Genomic DNA, 22,562 nt, shown 5'->3' with positions numbered 1-22,562 from the left:
ACTTTACAATCAGGGCTGTGTGTAGGGTTCAGGGCACACTAAGCAACTGCCAGTTTCAAACAATGTCATAAAACAATGGTGTTTCATTAAAGTGTTTCCTTATCCACATTTACTAAGTAGGACAGCTTAAAAGGGGGTTGCCGTCCACACTCCACTCAAGATAGCATATAGTATAGTAGTAATATTTTATAGTAAATGGTAAATTTTAGACTGATAGTAAAAAAACAAGTGTCGTTGAGGACGAAAACTGGGCAGTGAAAATCCCAATGTCACAATGACAACAGTGACATCCCCACACTTATTTCAGGTAAGTTATTTCAACTTATCCCCACCGCTAACCACCCATCCTGCAGCCAAATTATGCCCCCCTCCCCACAGGCTAACACCCCAAACCATAACCTTCTCCACTCATTACTGCCTATCTCTAACCCTCCTGCTGATGCCTTACCCAAACACATTTGGGATCCGTCGGGATTATGGCCGTTGGGATCCTGCTATTGGTATTCTCACTTTCTGAAGACATCAGCAAGTGCCTGTTGGGAAAGTCACCTCAGATTAGGATTTTATTGACCTGCTTCCATTTGATGTATTGTGTCTTCCACTGACATTTCTCCTAGCATCTATCTCTCATCCCTACGGCGTTGATACTTTTTTCTATTTGGAATTAAAAATCTACAAACTTTTTGTAACCTGTTGCTGGACAGAACAGTTGCCTATTATTACAATTCGTGCCATCACATAATTCCTTTTTTTCCCCGTATCTTTGTTCAAGGGCTTAAACAAAATACAGGAGGAAATCGTTCTAAAGAGGAAGTATCGGAACAAGAGAACAGGCAAAGAAACAGAGGATCAGCAGGTTTAAGGGTATAAGAACCACAAACAAGGCTATTTTATAGGTGTAACACCTATCAACAGAGCGGATTGGAGCCAGATTTGGTATGAATAAGGAACGACGCATTACACAGACATAAAACTGCCCTAAATGTGGGGGGAAAAAGCTAAATATACCGTTACATAGATTCTCATTAAGGCAAAATATTTCCTTTTAAATTATTTCTGGTCCATTAAGTTGTGCCCCAGTGCCATGCTAGGCACGTGATAGGTCAAGACCAATAGGATAAAGTTCCTAAACCGTTTCGTTTTTATTTTATTATTATTCTAACTATTTCTGTTGCTCTTGATATTCAATACAACGCCGCTGCCAGCACTGCAAGGGTTCTGTGGAGCGGAACTGCAGACTCCAGTTACAAATCGGCTCCCACCACCCCGTTTACTGAGCCCCCCCAGAGTGCCTTTCTCTGCTCATTATATGTCCGCTCCTTGCTCCTATAAATAATGTCTAAGGAAAGAGTTCACATGTGAGCTGGGGAGCTCTGGTATTGCAGCTAAATTACAGCTCAGAACACTTAAGATTATTCCTAAATATTTATTTAAAAGTTTCCATACTTCGGGATGAATGTGATCTATTTTAAAATGACTTGTGTTAGTGCTGGGAACGAACCAGGGCCTGTTGCAGGTTCCTGTGGCTGCTCAGGGGTCCGGGAGCGAATGTCTGTGCTGGCGCGATATAGGCGAAGAAGGAGAATCGAAAGTCAGCAACCATAGAAATGTGGGTGTCGTCCCCCCACACACAGCCTGCGAATGGATGTTTATGTAAAACATCCATGTGCAGCCCACGTGAGGGGGGACAGTCGGTGACCCGGCATTCGCAGGGCAGTGTCTGGTGGGCTCGCAAGGCTGCGAATCACCCAAAATAAGGTCCACTGTCTAATCTAGCGGTGGGGAACCTCCGGCCCGCAGGTCGTATACGGCCCCCGGACGGCAGTACAGCAAGTCTCATACAGGGATAATCTCGCGAGAGCTATCGACCTCTCGCAAGATTTCCCGTGTATGAGACTCCCTGCACAGCCGCCGGACCACACAGACCGGCGACTTGTAACCTGCGGCAGCCGCCGGAGCGTGGGACGGCTACCGCAGGACGATTTGTACGTTTTTTGGTACTTGTGGACAATCACGGCTCCCACGATGTGCATCGCATAGCAAAAAATCGCATCGCAAGCGATTTGATCGCATGAGTTTTTTAACAGAAAAGCATCCAAATGCATTGAAATTAGTATCAAACATGTTCAATGGCCCCCAAATGTCATTTTCGAGGCTACCACCCCCACTATCAACGCGAACCCGAAGCGTGGCGAGTGCAGTGAGCCCGCGAGGGGCGGCGGTACGCGTCCTACGACCTTTTCATACCCCCACTATCCACGTCGGCGTGGAGTTGAGAATAGAAAGGGCCCGAAGCGTGGCGAGCGCAGCGAGCCCCGCGAGGGGACACGGATACCTTCACAGGTATACGCGTGCCCTCGCTGGCTTCACAGGTGTCCGCGTCCCCTCGCCACACTTTCTATTCTCAACTCCACGCTGACGTGGATAGTGGGGGTATGAAAAGGTCGTAGGACGCGTACCGCTGCGCTCGCCACGCTTCGGGTTCACGTTGATAGTGGGGGTGGTACAGCCTCAAAAATGACATTTGGGGGCCATTGAACATGTTTGATACTAATTTCAATGCATTTGGATGCTTTTCTGTTAAAAAACGCATGCGATCGCATGCGATTTTGTTAAAACTGCAAAAATCGCATCCAATCGCATGCCATCGCATGCCACTATATATGGCATGCAATGGGAGCCGTGAAAGTACACAAGTACCCGTTTTTTGTTTTTTTAAATGGCCCCCGAGGCATTATGCCTCAATGTAAACCGCCCGCGGACCCCAAAAGGTTCCCCACCCCTGGTCTAGTCAGATCGCTTAGAATTCGCCCTGAAATCACCCTGTGTGTACAGGCCTTAAGTGCCTAGTCGTATACTCACTTTTTTTATACATATATTCACACACTAGCTCCCAGCCAATCAGAATGACGGAACATAAAAGTAATGTCAGCACCGACGGCTGTGAGCGGCCCGAACGGAACAACACTTAAATACTTCTAGTAGTCAAAAACACTTGCCTTCCATCCAGGAGGAGCAGCATTAGCCTTTTAATTATATAGGATGCGTACTCACACAAACACAAATATATACACGCTAAACACTGAAGTCAAAACCAGGGTACGTGGACGTGACAGGGCCACCTTTGAATGTCTGGTCTGTTGAATCCAGCTATGAGAACCTTATGCCGTCAGTAGAGTGGGTACAGTTTTCCACTACGTAGTCACTTCTCTGTAATGTTGGTGATTAGCAGAACTCCTGATACACGCGCCTGTTTGAAGCACACGTCTATGACAAACATCTGTCTGTGGGGAGTTTTGGAACACTTAAAACCATTGAGAAAAAGGATTTAGCAGAAGGTTTTCATCAGATGAACAGAAAAAATGATGTAAGTTTATATTTTGGGGATATTAATGCTGGCATCTTATACGTGCACCATTAAGAACATGCTAAAACAAACAAGAGTGACACATATAATGATATTCCCCATTTACACTATTAAGCGTCATCCCGAGAACGCTGTATTAGCAGCTCAGGGCCCTGGCAGAGCGTCGGAAAACAAACAGAGCTCTGTGCCACCAAGGCTTAAATGACGACTTTATATAATGTTTATTAAGGAGAAATGACATCTGGCCAAAGTAAAAATGACAGTCAGGGCAGGAACACGCATCGTCATGCTGCACTCGCAGTTATCAGCACTAATGCTGACCTATTCTATTGCAGGTTTTGGGGAGAATTTCCAGTTTCGTGACTTTATCCCCTAATCTTGTGCTATACAGCTGTCTCACTGACAAGGACACCCAAAAAATACTCATATTTTGACCTTTTTTATAGGTCAACCTTTGTCATGATCGACTTACTGCATGTCTACCTAGACATTGGGTGAAATTTAATAGGATGAGAGATTCAGAAAGAGAGAGATTTGGTAAGAAACCTCCAGCGGCAATCATTTACACTGCAAAATCAAACTGGTTTTGCAGTGTAAGGGCTATTTCACATGCTCCGAATCCTGCCGGGCGGCGAAACCCCACACGGCCAGGAAGCCATGCCTCACACAGAAGTTAATAATGAATGTGTCCATTCTCGAGGGACGGCCTCGGTCCGGCCGCCCGGTTGCAGACGGATCCCACCACTGGAAGGGACGGCTGCCGGGCTGTGGCCATCCCCACCATTCTAAACTCCTGAGTGCGGCACGGCTTCTTGGCCATGCGGGGTTTCACCGCCCGGCAGGAGCCGGAGCGTGTGAAATAGCCCTAAATGATTGCCGCTTTAAAAAAAACTGGAAATTTCTTACCAAATCTCTGATTTTCTGAATCTCTCATCCTATAAAATGTCACCATTGTCTGTGGGCTAATCTACATGCCAATTTCATAGACTTTAAGAATCTGAAAGACAGCTGTCACATTTATCTTGGTAGTAGAGGAGTAGCACTGCACGGTCATCTTTATTTACACTCCGTCATGAGAATGCTTTGCACACTGTACAGCACTAAGAAAATACTCTAAATACTTAGACTCCTCACTTAAAGCAAATTACACCCCCGCTTTCAGCAAACATCAAAGGGAACCTCAGAGCTTGGAATAAGTTACTACACTCTTGGATTTGCCAAATCTCATCAATCAAAGAGGAATATTTTTTCCAAGTTAAATCTGTTTAAAACATTGCCCTTTGCATGAGCTGAGGGGGAGCTGAGGGCTAGGCATGCTTCAGCAACCGAGACTGGGGGTGGTGGTTCTGGATGGATTTGCCCAAATAATAAGAGAGATTTCTATGCTGCCCATCTTGGACTAAGTTTCTCTACAAAAAAACAGCAACCACCAGAAAAAAAATCACAAACAACTAAAAGTACAATAAATAAAAAAACACAATATATCCTTCAAGTCTACTTTTCAGTAGTCACTTTGTGTGGTATGTATTACCTACATTCAGTACACATATATGTATTACATATACAAACACGTGCACAGGAGAAACACCTTTGGTTTATCATTTGTTGTCAATTTGTCTAAATTGTTCAGCGCATTTTAGGCTTTGCAGAAGATCGATCCACACTTGCTGGAATTATTTGATTATCGTTAAGATTCTAAAACCGTGGACTTCAAAGTACTTTCAGACTTTTAAATGGTCCTCTCCAAGTGACCCAGGAACAACAAGTCTGGGTGGGAAAGGATAGGGCTGTGAATTGCAGTACAGTACTACAATCATTAGAAATGTGCATCTGGGGGGAGGCTAAAATGACATGGTTCGTAAAATCGAATGCGCAGACCAATCAGTCATTTTCATTGGGGAGGCCACCCTACCTTCCATTCCAGTGGGAGAACTCATCATTGTTCAGTTGTATTCCAAAGTTTCCTGAAGCTTACAATAGGAGGTGAACCACTACTAATCCTTCAATATAAACCAATTATATCAGTGAGCAAATAATAGGCTTTCCATGCATATTACGAAATACTGAACAGCAAGTGTCTTTGCTACGATCACTGCATATAGAATATTTTTAGATCTTCCGTCCCCTCAAGGTACCTGAAGCAGCTTCTGATTCCATACTATCCCAGCCGAAAACTGCAATCTGTAGATGAAGGACTTTTAGCAGTACCTGGAATCTCCCGTACTTCATCTGGGGGTCAAGCTTTTAGTTCTGACTCTAAGGAACGCACTTCCCCGCACAGTTCGAGAGACCCCCAACTCTAGAATCCTTCAAAAACAAACTCAAGACTTACCTGTTTAATCAAGAATTTCCATAACTCCTTTAAGTATAGTTTATGAATAGCTTCTCTGTACTTTATTTTTCCTGAACTGTATTACATTTATTCTATTTGTTAAATGCCTTGAGTCCTACTAGAGAAAGAGCTATATATATATATATATATATATATATATATATATATATATATATATATATATATATATATATATATATATATATAATATATGCTGATGTCCACATTAGGAAAACGCAAAAGTAACAATGAAAGCAAAAGTAGAAGCACAATACACCAAAAACCTAAAATTGAATCCATCTTAATTCCCTTGAACGTGATGAAATCTAAACGCTGCAAAAATGTGTGCGAGAACCATTTAGTTCACTCAATGGAAAACAATTATTTTTTTTAAAAAACATCATCTTCCCGTGATCTAAACCGACAGAAACGTAAAGCCAATAAAACAGGCAGACAAGTTGGGGCAACAGATTTTCATCTGCTGTCAACTTTCATATTTGTATGACATGGGAATGTTTGTGCGATTGGTCTAGACTGTAGCCTTACGGATGCCAAGAGGGAGGTCAACTAATTCCACAAAATGACACAGTCCAATCGTAACAAAAAAACTATATAAAAATTGGAGAGAGAAAAAAAAAAAAAAAAAAGAAAGAAATGGATACCTAAAGTAAATTAAAACCAGCATTTGTGTTGAAGTTCACACAATTCGGAGTACTCTTGTAACCGCTGCATACTTTCTTTTTTCTTTTTTTTTTTTTAAAGTGAACATCTGCAGCCAAACATATGCTGTTAAAGATATGTCAGCGTATAAACATGAATGACGCAAGCGCTTACTAAGCCGCAGAGTAATTGGAGGATAAGAGAGGGACAAGGTTTAGAAACAGATGTGTCTCCTTATTAATCTACAAGATGAAAAAAAGAGAATGGGGGGGGGGGGGGGGTTTAGGTTTATCAATTCTGACTTCTGACATTCAATAAGTTTAAAGAAAAACAAGCTTAGTATATGGCCTAAAACAATCTTAAAATAAAAGGACTGTACTTAAATTGCACATAAATGCAAAAAAATATCATATGTATGATGTGCGCTAACATATAAGAATATAAAAAAAAGCCACCAAAGAAGTCTGTAGAACAATGCAAATTACTGTAATTGTGTGTGTGGCGATCCCTCATATCTAGGAGTGATTTGCGTTATAGGTCATTATTAAAGGTAAAAACAATATTAGCCCTTATTCCAGTGGTTCCCAAACTTTCTTGACCAGGACGCCCCTAGAATATCAGCATTTGTTCAAAAAGTTTCTTATGGATAAATAAAAAAAATAAAGTACATTTTACTTAATGGTCACCCTCAGGTTCAATTATGTGGTGGGGAACATAGCGGTGGTTCTAACTGTCCATACCTTTTATGATTGGCAGCCACCAACACTGGTTTTGCCTATCACTTTGAGCATAAATAATTTGTTTTGGTAGTGGACCCCTAACCCGAGGCACCCTTGCAAACATCCCGAGGCACCCCAGGGGTGCCAAGGCATACAGTTTGGGAACCACTGCCTTATTCAATTATTTAATTTAGATACAAGAGTTTCACCAAGATATTGCAACCAATCATATAATACATTTTACAATCGATCCAGTGCAAGTTGGATGATTAATGCCAATGTGCTATTGGTTGCCATGGTGTATGCCAATCAATGCAGTTTCCACCGTGCCACATTAACCACAAGGCAGCCGGGAAGATCACACAGGGTCCCCTACTCATAGCTACATCACAAGAGAGGGGGGAGGGGGAGACTAGAGCCATTAGCTCGCTGTCCGTATTCAACACTCACCCCTCACTCGCCATTTCCACCTTGCCTGCTCCCTGAGGCAAGGTGAAAATGGCGAGTGCGGCAGTAAAAATGGCGAGGTTCGCCACTATATGCAGCGGCCTCCCTGCATTTGTGGTGAACCTTGATAGCGAGGATTTCCCTGGGACGTTGAATAAGGCGAGCGGCCTGGACGGAAAGGATGTTTTTTCCTTTCTAAAATAAAGCCATCCTTGCAGTACAAAGCTGCCACTTGCCGAGGGCATTGAATCCCGCCCAAAGAAGTTAATTTGGTCTATTGAGTGGTCTCTAGTGGTCACTGGCAGTACTTCACCTCATAGAGGTGAGGAGTAGTTAGCCTTTTATAAATACTTTGGGGCTGTTGAACATATAACATGAATGGTGCTAAGCTTTAATTGTGGATTTTTGTGACTGTCCTGTGGCTAATGTGAATGATGCCCACCAACTCATGTGCAAACCATTCATGTACCATGGCAGCAATCATATATAACCAGTACTATTTAAAGCTGCCTGCAGCACGAATCCTGAAGATTTCAAAATTGGGGTACTGTCCCGGAGACCACTGGCAACTTTGAACCTGGATTGGATGCCTCTCTCCAACAAATGTCCTAGTACACCAGTGGTTCTAAACATCAGTCCTCAAGACCCCCCACAGTTCACGATTTCTAGGTCACCCGGCAGGTGTATAGGTGCACTCATACCTCACTGACATTTTAAAAGATCCACAGGTGGAGCTAATTATTTCACTTGTGATTCTGGGTGGAAACATGGAAAACGTGCAATGTGTGGGGATCCTGAAGGCCGAGGTGGAGAACCACTGTAGTACACAATTTAGGGCATGAGTCCTACAGTGTCCCTTTGGTTCAACTGCTATAACGCACTTATGCTCAACGCGGACAGAATGGGGAAAACAAAGTCTTAATAGACATCAGAAATGCATGATGTAGAAGTATAGCGCACAGTACAAACACACCGTCTTATTTGTGGCTTGCAATGCCGCACAGCACAGTCTTGGGGTCACATTTGCAACCACTCCTGTTTTCCCAGACAAGCCTTAGTGGTTTTGGAAGGGATGTCATACATAAATTTAACCAGACTTACATTACCAACATACGATTAAAACTGGGCAATAACAAGTGGACACTGAATTCTATGAACTGAATTGGCAAACATCAAAGTTTGTACAACGTAAAAATAAAAACAATAGGAGTGATTGGATTTCAAACACCACCTTTAAATATTATTAATAAGACTGTAACCCGAACTGTACTCAGAGGGAAAATATTTTATCAAGCAGAAGAAAGTATCGTATAGAGAATGATTGGCTTTCGCAGTATGAATGAAAACCAGAGAGACTTTTTAGGTTATGCTATGAAAAACAAACAACTGAAAAAGTTCTCTAAAATAAAAAAATAACTAAAATCTAGTTTAATATTTAGACTATTCAGTTTCAGGAGTAGCAAAGAACAGATGGTTTGACTTAGTGCTCAAATATTGTATTACCTCCCCCCCCCCCCCTCCCTCCGATGGTTAGACCCGATCTCGATACCACAAAAGTGTGCGGTTGCACAATCCACTTGTATTTCAAATATTCTCTTGTGATCATTATTAGTAAGTAATATATTGAATTCCGCATGAACATTAAATAGAATACAAAAAGCCACTGAAAACACACACACGAAAGATCGAATAAACAGATTAATGCATACAAATAATAAACTATAGACAAAAATGGATTACGCAAGTCTGCTGAAGACCCCGTAGGAGTACCTTCAGCCGTAATCACAGACATCTGTATATTTAGGTGACTCTAAAGCTGGAGACGGTACACATTTGCCTATTCTTATTTGAACTATGGATCCACCAGGTTGGATTGGGATTGTCCCAGTCACTGGATAGACTCTGTCAGTCATATGCTCAACATGGTCAATACTTTGACAGGTACAACACCTTTGATGAACAAGCCTGGCAAGACGTGTATCAAGCACTCCCTGGTCCAGTGCACAGGACCACGCTGGATTACACCCTAATAAGCATTTACTCTATTTACTCTGCATAATTGTTTAAATTGATCTAATCTTCATCTTCAGCATTTGCACCCTCACTGCATTACCTGGGCTCTGTATCTATGGGGATCTCACTGTGCCTGGGCCCCCTGTAATGGTATTACCAACAGGGGAGAGGTGTTAGCCCATCATACCACAACAGATCCCTTACAACGGCCTATACCTCTATTCATCCGCGATCCATCTCTCACTGGTCTGTTCACTGTTCCTAGTAACACGAAAACAGAAGTGGGGGAGGGATCACAATATCTTCATCTTCAGTATATCTAAGCCCATCTATCTTCTTCCTTTTCCGAACCATGCATCTGCAAACTACAATATATACTGCAGAATTTATTAGGGTGGTTAACTATTCACTATCTTCTTTAAGCTCTATTATACCACTCCCAGGATGGGGCAGTAGGTAAACTGCGAAAACAATGTAAGACACTGATTAGGACATTGATTATTTTGTATTTAAGCCTATTATTATTATTTTTATTACATTTTATTTACAAGGCACCACAAGTGTTTTGCAGCGCCGTACAAAGGGAATACAATGGAACAGTACAGGGAGACCCAACTTAACATTACAGTAAATGGTACTTATATGTTAGTTGGGCACCCAATATAGTTAGTACGCTCATACCCCCACTATCCATGTCGGCGTGGAGTTGATTTTATATAGTGCGCGAGCCACCGAGCCCCGCGAGGGGACGCGGAAAACTAAGCAAATAGCTTAGTGGGCGCCCAACTAACATACAAGTACCTAGTAAATAAATAACAAAAACTGAGTACTGGTATCAGAGAGAACCACAATACAATACAATACAATACACACTACAGCTTAGATGTTCTGTATATACTCGAGTATAAGTCGACCCAAATATAAGCCGAGGCACCTAATTTTACAACAAAAAAATGCGAAAACTTATTGGGACCCTCACTCGAGTATAAGCCGAAGGGGGCTTTTTCAGCATAAAAAAAATGTTCTCAAAAAGTAGGCTTATACTCGAGTATATATGGTATGTAGCGAGGGAGTAGTCCGCATATTATTATGTGCTGGTGGCCATAAGCAGGAAATGAGCGTTTTATCAGCAGGAGACTATGCGGGCAAATATGGTCACTGAGTAGGAGAGAGCAGTAGGTGAATTGTGAGAAGATGAGGGTTATGACAACAAGAGGGGAGAGGGTCCTGCTCTGAGTGTCCTGCTCTGAATGTAGAATATGTTAAGGATTTGGGTCATTGTCCTGCTGAACTATAAATATTTACCCACATTTTTGGAACAACCTGCAGCAGTTTAACCTCCAAGATTCGTTGAAAATGTTATTAATGTTTCCCAGAACCAGAAGGAGAGAAGCATCCCCATCGGTGCTTCAGTACAAGGGTAGTGCTCACGGGACACACTGTCTTAGCCAATACAGGGCCTACGTCAGTGATGGACACCATTCACATCGCTGTTGCAACCATGAACCGCAGAAGGGGAAAGACACCTCATGCCACAAGAAGCAGCATTGGATAGTCCATTCAAATCTAGAACATTTGCAAAATTAGCAATAAATTATTGAAAAATTCCGTAGAGAATCCGTATTTCCCTTCCAGATAAAAAAGATGATAGCCTACATTTCTTTTTACAGCTGAGGGGAGTTTTAGGGTCATTTATTTATTATTAATTAACAGTTTCTTATATAGAGCAGCAGATTCCATTGTGCTTTACAATAGCAGACAGTGATACAACAAACTGGGTATTTAAAGACTGTCAAAAGGTAGGAGGGCCCTGCTCGCAAGCTTACAATCTATAGCAGTGATTCCCAAACTATGTGCCGTGGCACCCGGGGTGCCTTGGGGGACTTGCAGGGGTACTCTGGATTGGTGGTCCATGATCAAATTGAAGTTGTTTATGGCCAAAGTAATAGACAAATTGTGGACAAACAGAGGTGTATCCTGATAATCACCACATAACTGATCCTACGGTTGAGCTATAAACACAATTTTATTAACTTAATATTTCTCTCTGACTTTCTTAGGGGGGTATTCAATGTTAGGGGAACGGCTGTCGAGCAAGCTCGACAGCCATGCCCCTGTCCCGTTCTCGGTCAGCTCGCCCGGAGCTCGGCAGTCGGGATTCGATGTCCCGGCCGCCGAGAAGGGGGCGTGGCCGTGAGTTGATGATGGAAATAGACGAGCTCCGGCCAGAAGCTCGCCTGTTTCCGGCTTTTCTCGGCAGAACGAGCCCGACAGCTTGTGATGTCGGGCTCGTTCTGCGGTGAAACCCTGTTCAATGCTGTGCGGGTGCACGACAACGATTGAATACCCCCCTTATTGAGAAACTTTTGGTCTAGGGGTGCAGTGGGGATGGGATTAGATAAGAATGGTAAATGATGGTATATGAAGGTTATGATGGAGGTTCTGGAATTTGATAAGCTTGCCTGAAGAGGTAAGTTTTCAGGGAACGCTTGTAGGTTTGGAGACTGGAGGAGAGTCTTATTGTGCGTGGGAGAGCATTCCACAGAGTGGGTGCAGCAGACGATGAACGTCTGGCTAGGAAGATCAGCCTCGCAGCTGCATTCATGATGGACTGAAGTGGTGAGAGTCTGTATTGTGTCATTGGGAACACATACAAACAATTGTTCCCACAAGCGGCCTACTAAAGCGTTGTAAGTAAAATAAAGCGATGCAAGCCACGAATAGCTGTTCAGGCCTGGACTGTATCATTTGCATTTATCCCCAGCCTCTGGGCTGTCTGTCTTACCTGCATTGCGCACGCCTGGGTGGAATTCTATTTTCCATGGCTTCCTATGCTGCTGAATTGATAGTTTCCATTATGGTCTGGCGAGCGGGTTGAGTGTCTAATGACGCTGCTTACATGCTCTATGCTGATTTATGCTTGGTGAGCATATACATTATTTAGAGACGAGACAACTCCGGAATATGTCAAACATGCTGGCTTTATATATTTTTTCCATGCTCTGCTTCCAGGGCGCACTACAATTAGTCTTTGCCCGTCATTACGAACAGGAGAGGTATCGCTCACTTGGGCATACAGGCTGCACTGGCCATGGCATTTACTTTTGTTACTGGAGATAATGCTGGTGCCTCCTGGGTCAAGTATGTGAATATAGAAAGCAATTTCTTTAAGGCAAATTTTTGCTAGAGCTTTATATTTGTAAGCAATACATAAACAGCTGAATTCTCAGCAGCACAGAGTATATTAGGAAATGAGGAAAAAAAGGTGGAGCGCTAGGTGGATCAATTGGATATCAGGAAATGAGTTGTGTAAGCGAGACTAGGGCTGTATGTGACAAGGGCAGTGACAGGATATGGGGGGGGGGGGGTTGTGAAGGCAGCAGAAAGCCACAGTCTGAGGGCTGTGTAGTGAAAGGAGCAGGGTCCCACTGCAGCACAGAGTATATCAGGAAATGGGTCGTGTTAATGAGGACAGGGCTGCAGAGGTGGTGACATGAGGTGAGCTATCCACCTGTGGTGAGCTATGGATATACTTAAAACCTGGACCATTGGGGTGCCTGGAGGACCGCATTTGGGAACCTCTGTTTAATATGTTGACCTTTTGTTTGGGTCAACCATATATAATTTGACCAAAACTGGTTGACTTATTGAAGGATGACCTAATGCATTTTGATCCAGATCCCCATGAAATAACAGCATTACGCTGCCCGCACACTAGAAAGATCTGTGATCATAAGATAGATCTGAAGATTTCCATTGAACTCCCCATCAGTCCCCCCCCCCCCCCCCCCTCACACACACACACACACGTTATACCCCTTGCTCAACCCCGTCAAACACACTGCTGCTCCCCCCTCGCCGATCGGGCACCCGGGTGCATCTGGTCAAACACCCGAGAGTAAAATGTGTCCGAATACCCAAATGCACCAGAGTGTCCGAATGCACCTGAACACCCGAGTGTGCGAACGCGTCTAAACACCTGAGCGCGTCCGAAAACCTGATTGCCCAAACATGCTAAGCGCATAAATACCCGAGCGCACTAACACGCCCCAGCACCCGAGCGCCACCGAGCACCCAAATAACTAAGCCCCACAGATATTTAGCTGCATCTTCTGTTCGTCTCTGCAGCATAGAAGATCAGAAGATGCAGCTAAAGATCTGCGGGAGTGCACATCGGATCGCAAACCTTCACAATCGATTAGCTGTAAAAGTTGGCCGCAAATCGTCCGATCAGACAAAAAAAAGAAACGCTGCAGTGTCTTGGCACCTTAACTCGATAACACTTATCTGAAAGATTACCTTGGCGGCTGTGCTGTCATATGTCAGTAAGAGGTTAAGTATTAGACAGAGAGTAAAAACACATTTCAGGATTTATTTCCCATCATACTAAGAAGCCGCAAAATGCAGCCAACAATTCCTACAATTCAGTGGCTAAAGCTCCGCTATAAAACACCGGCTGACAGAAGCCTAGCGACCATTAGCCACCATTCCACGGTCTCCAGGAAATAGACAACATTATTGTTGTATTCAAATGAGTGTTCTTATACGGACATAGATCAGAGATGGTAAATGCTACAATAAATGAAAATAGTATAATATCGATATAAACATGCGCATAGGCAAACATTATAAGAGAGACGTACTTAGGAATTTGCACATTCTTTGACATTATCAACATCAAACAGGCCACCAAATGCACAACTACAGTCTTTACCATATAGGACCTTTTCCTATTTGGCCCATTAAATGTTCCATGCCGACCACCACCTTCTCCTGCGCCCATACTCTACTGTACTGCAGAGAGAGGCACCACAGTGCTTTATCTGACACTTCTAGACTGAAACAGAAAGGACCTCCACAAGCCTCTAATGGATGCCTCCTGTATAAACACATTGCCCATCACAGAAATAGATTTGTATGAAAAAGTGGATTATAAAAAACTAAGGCGCAAATGTAACAATGAGTGATATATTTGTTCTCACGCGTTACGACTGAAAAATGGTTCTCCAGCCTATCCGCATTTAACTGTCATGTGTTTGAAAAATTAGTTCAGAGTGGATTGGCTGAAGCACCATGGGTGTCACTCATTATTATTATTTACAGTTTCTTATGTAGCGCAGCAGATTCTGTTGCACTTTACAATTGTAGACAGTGATAGAACAAAATGGGTAACAACAGACAGACATGGATGTAGGAGGGCCCTGCTGCAAGCTTACAATCTATAGGACATAGGAGGGAAACACAAGGACAGGCACCAGTAATAGCATAGCAGTCCCACCAAGTTACAAGACCAGAAGGGAAGCTATATAATACATAAGTGCCTCAGAGGGTTATACATGTAGAACTTAAATATGAGAGGCTTGCCTGAAGAGGTAAGTTTTCAGGGAATGCTTGAAAGTTTGGAGGCTAGAGGAGAGTCTTATTGTGCATGGAAGGGCATTCCATAGAATGGGAGCAGCCCGATGAAAGTCCTGTAATAGTGAATGGGAGCTGGTGATCCGTGCAGATGAGAGACGCAACTCTTGTGCAGAGCAGAGTGGTCGAGTAGGGAGATACTTAGAGATAAGTAAAGAGAGATATTCTGGTGCAGTATGGTTAATAGCTTTATATATAAGTAAAAGTATTTTATATTGAATACGGTAAAATAAAGGCAACCAATGGAGGGACTGGCAGAGAGGATCAGCAGACGATGAGCGTCTTGCTAGGAAGATCAGCCTAGCAGCAGCATTTAGGAATGCAGTGGTGAGAGTCTGTTCTTGGGAAGACCAATTAGGAGACTAATGCAATAGTTAATGCAGGATATAAGGAGTACATGGATAAGAGATTTAGTAGTGTCTTGTGTGAGATACAGTAAGGTCGTATTTTGGATATATTTTTAAAGATGCATGTAATGTGATTTAGAGACCGATTGAATGTAGGGAACAAAGGACAGTTCAGAGTCGAGGATGATCCTTAGGCAACAAGCTTGTGGGGTAGGGTAGATTGTCGAGTTGTCAACAGTGATGGAGATCTCAGGATGGTAACTGTTCTTGGCAGGTGGGAATACAATTAATTCAGCTTTGGAAATATTGAGTTTGAGGTGGCGAGAAGACACACAAGATGAGATGGCAGAAAGGCAATCAGAGACTCTGCCTAAAACCAATGGTGACAACTCTGGGGTTGATAGATAGATTTGAGTATCGTCTGTATACAAGTGATACTGAAATCCAAACGTAGATTAGATTAGTTTGCCAAGAGATTAGGTATAAATTGAGAAAACTATAAGACCTAAAAAGGAGCCTTGCGGAACTCTGAATGACAAAGGCATGGAAAAGGAGGTAGAGTCAGAGAAGCGAACACTGAAAGAAAGATCATATAGGTAAGATGAGAACCAGGAAAGGGCTGTATCATGACGAGAGAGTGGTCAACAGTGTCAAATGCAGCGGAAAGATCTAGAAGAACCGGGTAGGTAATTCATATGCAAGTAGGTGGTGTTCAGTAAATGTGACTGTGTTCTGATTGGACAAGACCTGTAGGCAATGCAACAAGGTGCCACCTTTACTTCAAAACATTTAACTTAGCTAACTGAATGGCTTTTTTAGAATCGGTCCCCCATAACCAACAGGGGACATCAGGTTACTGTGCTTGTAAAGAAAGCAAAAAAAGTGACCCATTGTTTTAATGTATGTCTGGAACACAAATTGAAATCTCGTTACCAAACCAAAACAAGTATAATGTGCTCACCTACTGAACGACGGAGCTCTTCACATTGGCTTATGTGAGGCAGCCTTAACATGTCCTTCCATTTCTTGCTGCGACCATTCCTCTTGCCCCCTCCACCTGGAACGAACAAATATTTATTTAAAAATATTAAAAGCAGTAGTTTGAAAAGAAAATTCATTATTGCTCTTCTTTATGATGGTTCCAATTAAACCGTACGAAATCCCACAACCCATCCCATCCCAATTCTGTTTGATCTTCTCCCAGCCTTCGCGGACGACATTCATCCAATTCCCACTAAATCGGACCTTTTGAAAGGCAGACCTTTTTAAACAGGGGTCATTATCATCTGAGTTAATGAGTATTTTATATTGGGGTAAACTGAATGTGACCCAGAATATGGTGAAAAATAAAGTGGAATAAGTTATGGGTTTAAGTAAAAAATTAAGACAAATTCTTAATTATAGTTACATAGGAGGTGCACTGGAAAACTAGTAGCCCTACTCCTACTGCAATGGCCAACCTGAATATAGCAGGATGCCCGGGGCACATAGCCTCTAACTCAGGGGTAGCCAACTCCAGTCCTTCGAGAGCTACCAACAGTTAATGTTTTCCAGGTCTCCTCTAATGCTGGCCACACATCAGACCAACTTTCCTCCAACCATCCAACTAGTTGCTTGGATGGAATAAAAATATGGCACTGGATGGGAGCAGATATAATATTTACTTCAGTAAATTGCTCCCAAAATCTGGAAAAAGGACAAAAACTGTCGCTCAGACACGGTACTGTAGTTGAAACTATGTGATTTAAACAATTTGACAGAATGCTTTTGTCCATTTTCCTGGGTTTGTGAGCACATTTCTGATTGTCTTTTGCTCCAATACAGTACCATATTTTTATTTCATCCAAGCAACTAGTTGGATGGTTGGAAGAAAGTTGGTTTGATGTGCGGCCAGCATTAGAATCACAAGTGAAGTAATTAGCTCCACCTGTGGATCTTTTAAAATGTGTTTGTCAGTAATGAGTGCACCTGTGTACCTGCAAGGTTAGCTGGAAAACGTGAACTGTTGGTAGCTCTCAAGGACTGGAGTTGGCTACCTCTGCTTTAACTGAATAGGCCTCTAAATATTTAAAGATGGCTAACGAGATGACAAACTAGAATGCTGTTAAATCCCAATAATTTTCTCTGGCTCACATAAAATACAAGCAGCAACAAGTGACAGAAACAATGTAAAACTAAGCACAAGAAACCAAATCTCTGAAACCAATGTCTACTACAGTGGCTTCAAAGCTGGGTGCCGCAAGTTGGTGGTCCAGGACCAAATCAAACTATCTATAAACAACATGATAGACAATAAATGGACAAACAAACAGAACCCCCCCCCCCCCCCCCCATCACAAAACGGACCCTAAAGGATGACAGGTAAGCCCAGTTTACTTAATTTAAGAATAATTTCAGAATTTTTTAAACTCTTGACCTATAGGTTCCGTGAAATAAATGCTGATTTTCTTGGGAAGTGGTTTCCAAACTCGTGGACCTAGAACAGTTCATGTTTTCCAGATCTCCTCACAGACTCTCAAGTGAAATAATTAGCTCCAACTGTGGATCTTTTAAAATGTGTCCGTGAGTAATGAGTACACCTACTAGGTGACTTGGAAAATGTGAACTGTTGGGGTTCTTTAAGGACTGAATGGTAGATTTATTAAGCTTGGTGAAGTGATAAAGCATCTGGTTTTTATCACCAGCCAATCAGCTCCTACCTTTAATTTTTCAAACCAAGCCTGTAACTTCACAGTTAGGAGCTCATTGGCCGGTGATAAATACCAGACACTTAAATCACTTCACCAAGCTTAATAAATCTGCCCCTGAGTTTGGGAACACTATGATTTAATAAAGTGGTGTAGCATAATAAGATTCTGTTTATTGCGCATCAATGAACACATGTAGCATTGCAAAGGGTGAAATACTGTTGGTTCTTAAGATCCATTAATTTAAATGGCCCAGCATATAAAATCACATAACTCTTGTTAATAAACATAGCAATAAACCACGACAACCGACTCATTCTGATGGACCTGGTCCAAATTCAGCTGGGAATACGTAGACTGAACCTTGGTGGCATTAAACAGTTATTTCAAAAAACATATTTGAAAACGTCCATGTTATTATTGCCTTTTCTTTTCTTTTTGGGTCACAAGCCGCGAAGAGGGGGCAGGTTGGAGAGACAAACGGCCCTTTTAAAATCTTCCTAAACCTCTGACCAAACCCTCAGGGGTCCCTGCAGACACAAGGATCCCACCTCGCAGAGAACGTTCCTTCTCTTACGTTGTCTCTGCTCTAACAGAAACAGTATATTTTACATTCTGCAAAGCGCTTTTTCAACTAGTGCCAGTAAAAACATTAAAGGGAGTCTGGTGCCAGAATATTCCAAATCAGGAGGTGGGTTTTGTCTCCCTAAATGAACCCTTATTGTTTTATGGAGACAAATAACATACGACTTTAAAAAAAAAAATCAGAGCTTCGCTCCTTCATCAGGGAAAAAATAAGTTATTGTAACCACAAACCGAATACACAGAGGTGGAATAACATATCTGCTAAGTGAAACTGTAAGGGTAATATAAGGCATTGAGGGATTCTGGGATTGTGCTTTATTACAGGTCATGGAACTTACTGTATGTCATTTTTGATTTTACAGTAGGGTGTACATTATCTAAGTACCACCGCTGACCACCAGAGGCCACTCGACAGACCAAATGACTATTTTGTGTGCCAAAAGTTTTAATAACAGAAAGTGAAAGCAATTATTGCAGGGGCACATTGCAGTAGCCCTCATTTTGATGGGCTTTTAACTAGTATAATAAAATAGTCAACTGGAAGCAGGAACACAATAAATAGACACACACACATAATACATTGTAAAAAGTATGCATACACCCCTCCTAATTAACGCATTGGGCCATTACAGCCACACTAACTGCAAACAGGCTCCTAAAATCAAGTGTGGTCATGTAATCTTCATTAGCCATAGGGTCATACATAAAAGCTCAGCGACTGTCAGAAGTGCACGGTCATACCACGCCAACTTTCCAACAAGTCAGATTGCTAACATCCTACCCAGAAAACCGCTTCCCCGGTCACGCTGAGCTCTGTTATTGTGATGTGGGAATATCTAGGAGCAACAACAGCCGAGCAGTGAATCTGTTGGCCAAAAAAGAAGGCACCGCTTGAGAACTAAAGCGCATAGCAGGTAAATATCCTGACTACAACACTCGCTACCAAGTTCCAAAGTGCCTCTGGAAACAACTGCACAGGAACGGTTCAATGGGTGTTTTAAGATTTCATTAGTTGAGGAAGAAGCACAGGCCGCCATGCCAAGCACCGGCTGGAGCGGTGTAAGGTGCAGTGGAAACGTTTCTCTTAAGCGGTGAATCCTGCTTAACCAGTCAAAATTTTGATTTGGCATACAAACGACACTGTAGAGAATGGTTTAGGGACGCTGCTGGACACATAGAAAGGTCCCATCAAACAATGGTTTGCCCAGAAAAGTTTCTAAAAAGTTGAATGGCCTGCACAGAACACTAAACCCAACCCCATCCAACACCTTGCTGGGATGAATTGGAATGCCATCTTTGAGTCAGGCCTCAATCCTCAAACCATGCTCCCAAATGTATTGGAAAACCTTCCAAATACATCTGTGTGAAACCTAGTGGCATACGTATGAGACTTGGGAGTCGGGTGACAAATTAATGCAATATTATGGAACAGACATTCCCCATACTTGTCTTCTCTACTGGAACCAGTGGGACACTCCTGGATTTTCAGCTAATCCCCCCAAACCTCCGAGTTACTGGCTTCCCTCCCGCATTCTGGCCTCTCCCTAGTCAAGAATGGGGAGAATAATACTGGGAATCTGTGGATCTTGAGAATCAGGCAGCACCTAGCGATGTCTAGCCACAGAAATTGTATCGTTTTAGGCCCACTCCCTATGCAAATATGCACTAGCCACACCAGAGGAACACAGAGTATATTAGTGTTTTATTATGATCATACACAAAAAAAAAAGCATAAAGTACATGGGCTGTAACAGGACAGGACAGTTAGGAGCAGGGATGTCAGGACACCTATGCCCATTTTCATAGGAGACAATACTCCACATCCTCTGGAACAGGAATAGCTAGGGCTGCTCCCTGGTCTAAAAAACGTCAGCAGGTGTGAGAGTGACCTCAGCGGTCACCGCAAAAGTATTTAACACTTAAGAATCTTTGTTTTCCGTGAGTTTAACGCAATCAAACAGAGGTGGAATGAATTAGCTACTTCCAGATGAGAAGCAGCCAAGTGCACGAAGGTAAAAAGACCTGGAATGACAGAGGCAAACAGTGATCATCCGGGAAGCGCAGCCAAAACACACACGCTGCACGCAGACCTTCAGCTCTCCGCTCCATCACCGAACCGCACAGCACACTGACCCAACGGTGTGCACCATGAGACATCAGAGAGGAAAGCACACACGGCATGTCCTGAAATGTTTCCCCAGACATGGAAACATGGACAGTAAACAGCGACTGGGATTCCGTGTAAACTAGAACCACATACTGGAGGCAAGACAGATCAAACAAAACGCCACGATGGTTATTGCAACATTATGCAAGATAGCATTTTTAAACTTTAGTTCAATATAAAAAAAAAGGCTTTACAGCAGAACCACAGATTTACACTCCCATTTCACACTCAAGGGCAGATGTACTAAGCCTCAGAGAGTGAGAACATGGAGAGTAATTAACTACTAGCCAATAAGCTCCTAATGGACATTTTTTTTTTAAAAACACAGACTGTGCTAGGAGCCGATTGGCCGATACTCACTCTCTCTGTTTCATCACTCTCCGAGGCTTAGTAGACAGCCCCACCCCTCCCTTTAGTAAGAATGCAGAGATCAAGGTCAGACGCATAACTAACATTTGTGAGCCCAGTGGTAAAGTTTGGTAAGGGCCCCTAATGTACTACCCAAGGGGGGGGGGGGGGGGACCATTAATGCACAGATGTAGCTGCACTGATCGTTGCCGCAATTCGGCAGCTCGTGCTGGTCTGTCGCGCCAAAATCAAACATGCTGCACGGAATTGCAACAATGCCGTTCTAGGCTTTTCGAGGAGCTCCAGGTGCGGATTAAATGTACGCACATGGTGAATAGATTGAGCCTATTTCCACAAAATTTGTACGTGCCGATTGGTGCAGATACGATCTGCATGGTAAGGTAAGTAGCTTTAAAAATATAATAGTACAGTAATTAGCATTTGGGTCGACAATGGGAAAGTCGACAGTCAAACGCTCGACATCACGTTTTTTGTTTCTAACCTGCATTTCGTCCTAAGTCAACCTGGACGCTGTATTCGTGTAATACTGCACTCGCCATGTTTCGTGCACGGTTATATTATCCCTTCACACCCAAGTGGATGGTAGGGTATGAAATACCGCCTGTCGGCACAAAAGAAAAAACGGGAAAAACTCAGGTCGAGCTTTCGACCGTTGGCCGAATGCTTGTGGTGACCTTCCGACTCTGTCGATGTTAGCCATGTCGACATGTCATTGTCGACCTTTAGTGGTCGACATAATGTACAGATGTAGCCCATGTCATCTTTGGCGAGGGCTCGCCAGAGCCCCCCCTCTGGCGAGCGCCGGCTGAACTGGGACGCACGCTCGTACCAATCCTCCGTCGGCGGGCCAGCGGCATCCTGCCCGTCTCCGATTCAGGGACCGGCAGCGGGGACCTGGGGCAAGCTCCGTTGCGACGGGGCGCGCAAGCGTCTCATGCGCGTGCCCTCTGGCAGGAGCTGGCGAAAGTATCATTTGTATGTTGACATTTATAGTGTCAACCTAGCAACTGAATCCCATCCCAGTTACGTGGGAGAAAGGGGACAGCAGTGCTCTTAAAAACTTGGGGTAACTCCTAAATGTGTTCTACACCCACATTTACACTAGACAACTGTGACTGTCACCCCATAAGAGAAGACAAATGCAGGCTGAAAGATAACTCCATTCCGATCACATCATCATTTTGGTCAGCAAAACAGGAAATAAATATAAAATGTCTCATGTGGCTGCCAACTACAAACCACTGAATACAGCTGCTCACATCAGCTCATTATCTTATTACAGGATGGGAATTTTATTTTTAACTTTTTAATTTTTTTCTACACAAACATGAATTTACTAGAGAGATAAAAAGTACAAACAAATCAGCTTCTAACTTACATTTTTCAACACGACCTGTAATATGGCAGTTAGGAGCTGATCGGTTGGAACTTTATCCGTCCCCAAGGTTTGATAC

At 43.1% G+C, this 22,562-nt stretch overlaps 1 protein-coding gene across 1 annotated transcript in view; it reads right to left on the bottom strand.

The window, feature by feature from the left end:
* The window catches only part of GRK4 (G protein-coupled receptor kinase 4), a 153,527-nt gene that overhangs the window by 84,657 nt on the left and 46,308 nt on the right, over positions 1-22,562 (bottom strand). Inside the window, exon 2 of the mRNA XM_083151741.1 lies at positions 16,262-16,357. Coding sequence (XP_083007867.1) covers positions 16,262-16,357 — 96 coding nt within the window. The remainder of the gene's footprint in view (positions 1-16,261; positions 16,358-22,562) is intronic.

The sequence above is a fragment of the Crinia signifera genome, chromosome 1 (assembly GCF_055691185.1).
Source record: "Crinia signifera chromosome 1, ASM5569118v1, whole genome shotgun sequence".
NCBI classification, from domain to species: Eukaryota; Metazoa; Chordata; class Amphibia; order Anura; family Myobatrachidae; genus Crinia; species Crinia signifera.
Note: the sequence above shows the minus strand (reverse complement) of the source record. Positions and strands in the feature narration are given on the sequence as shown.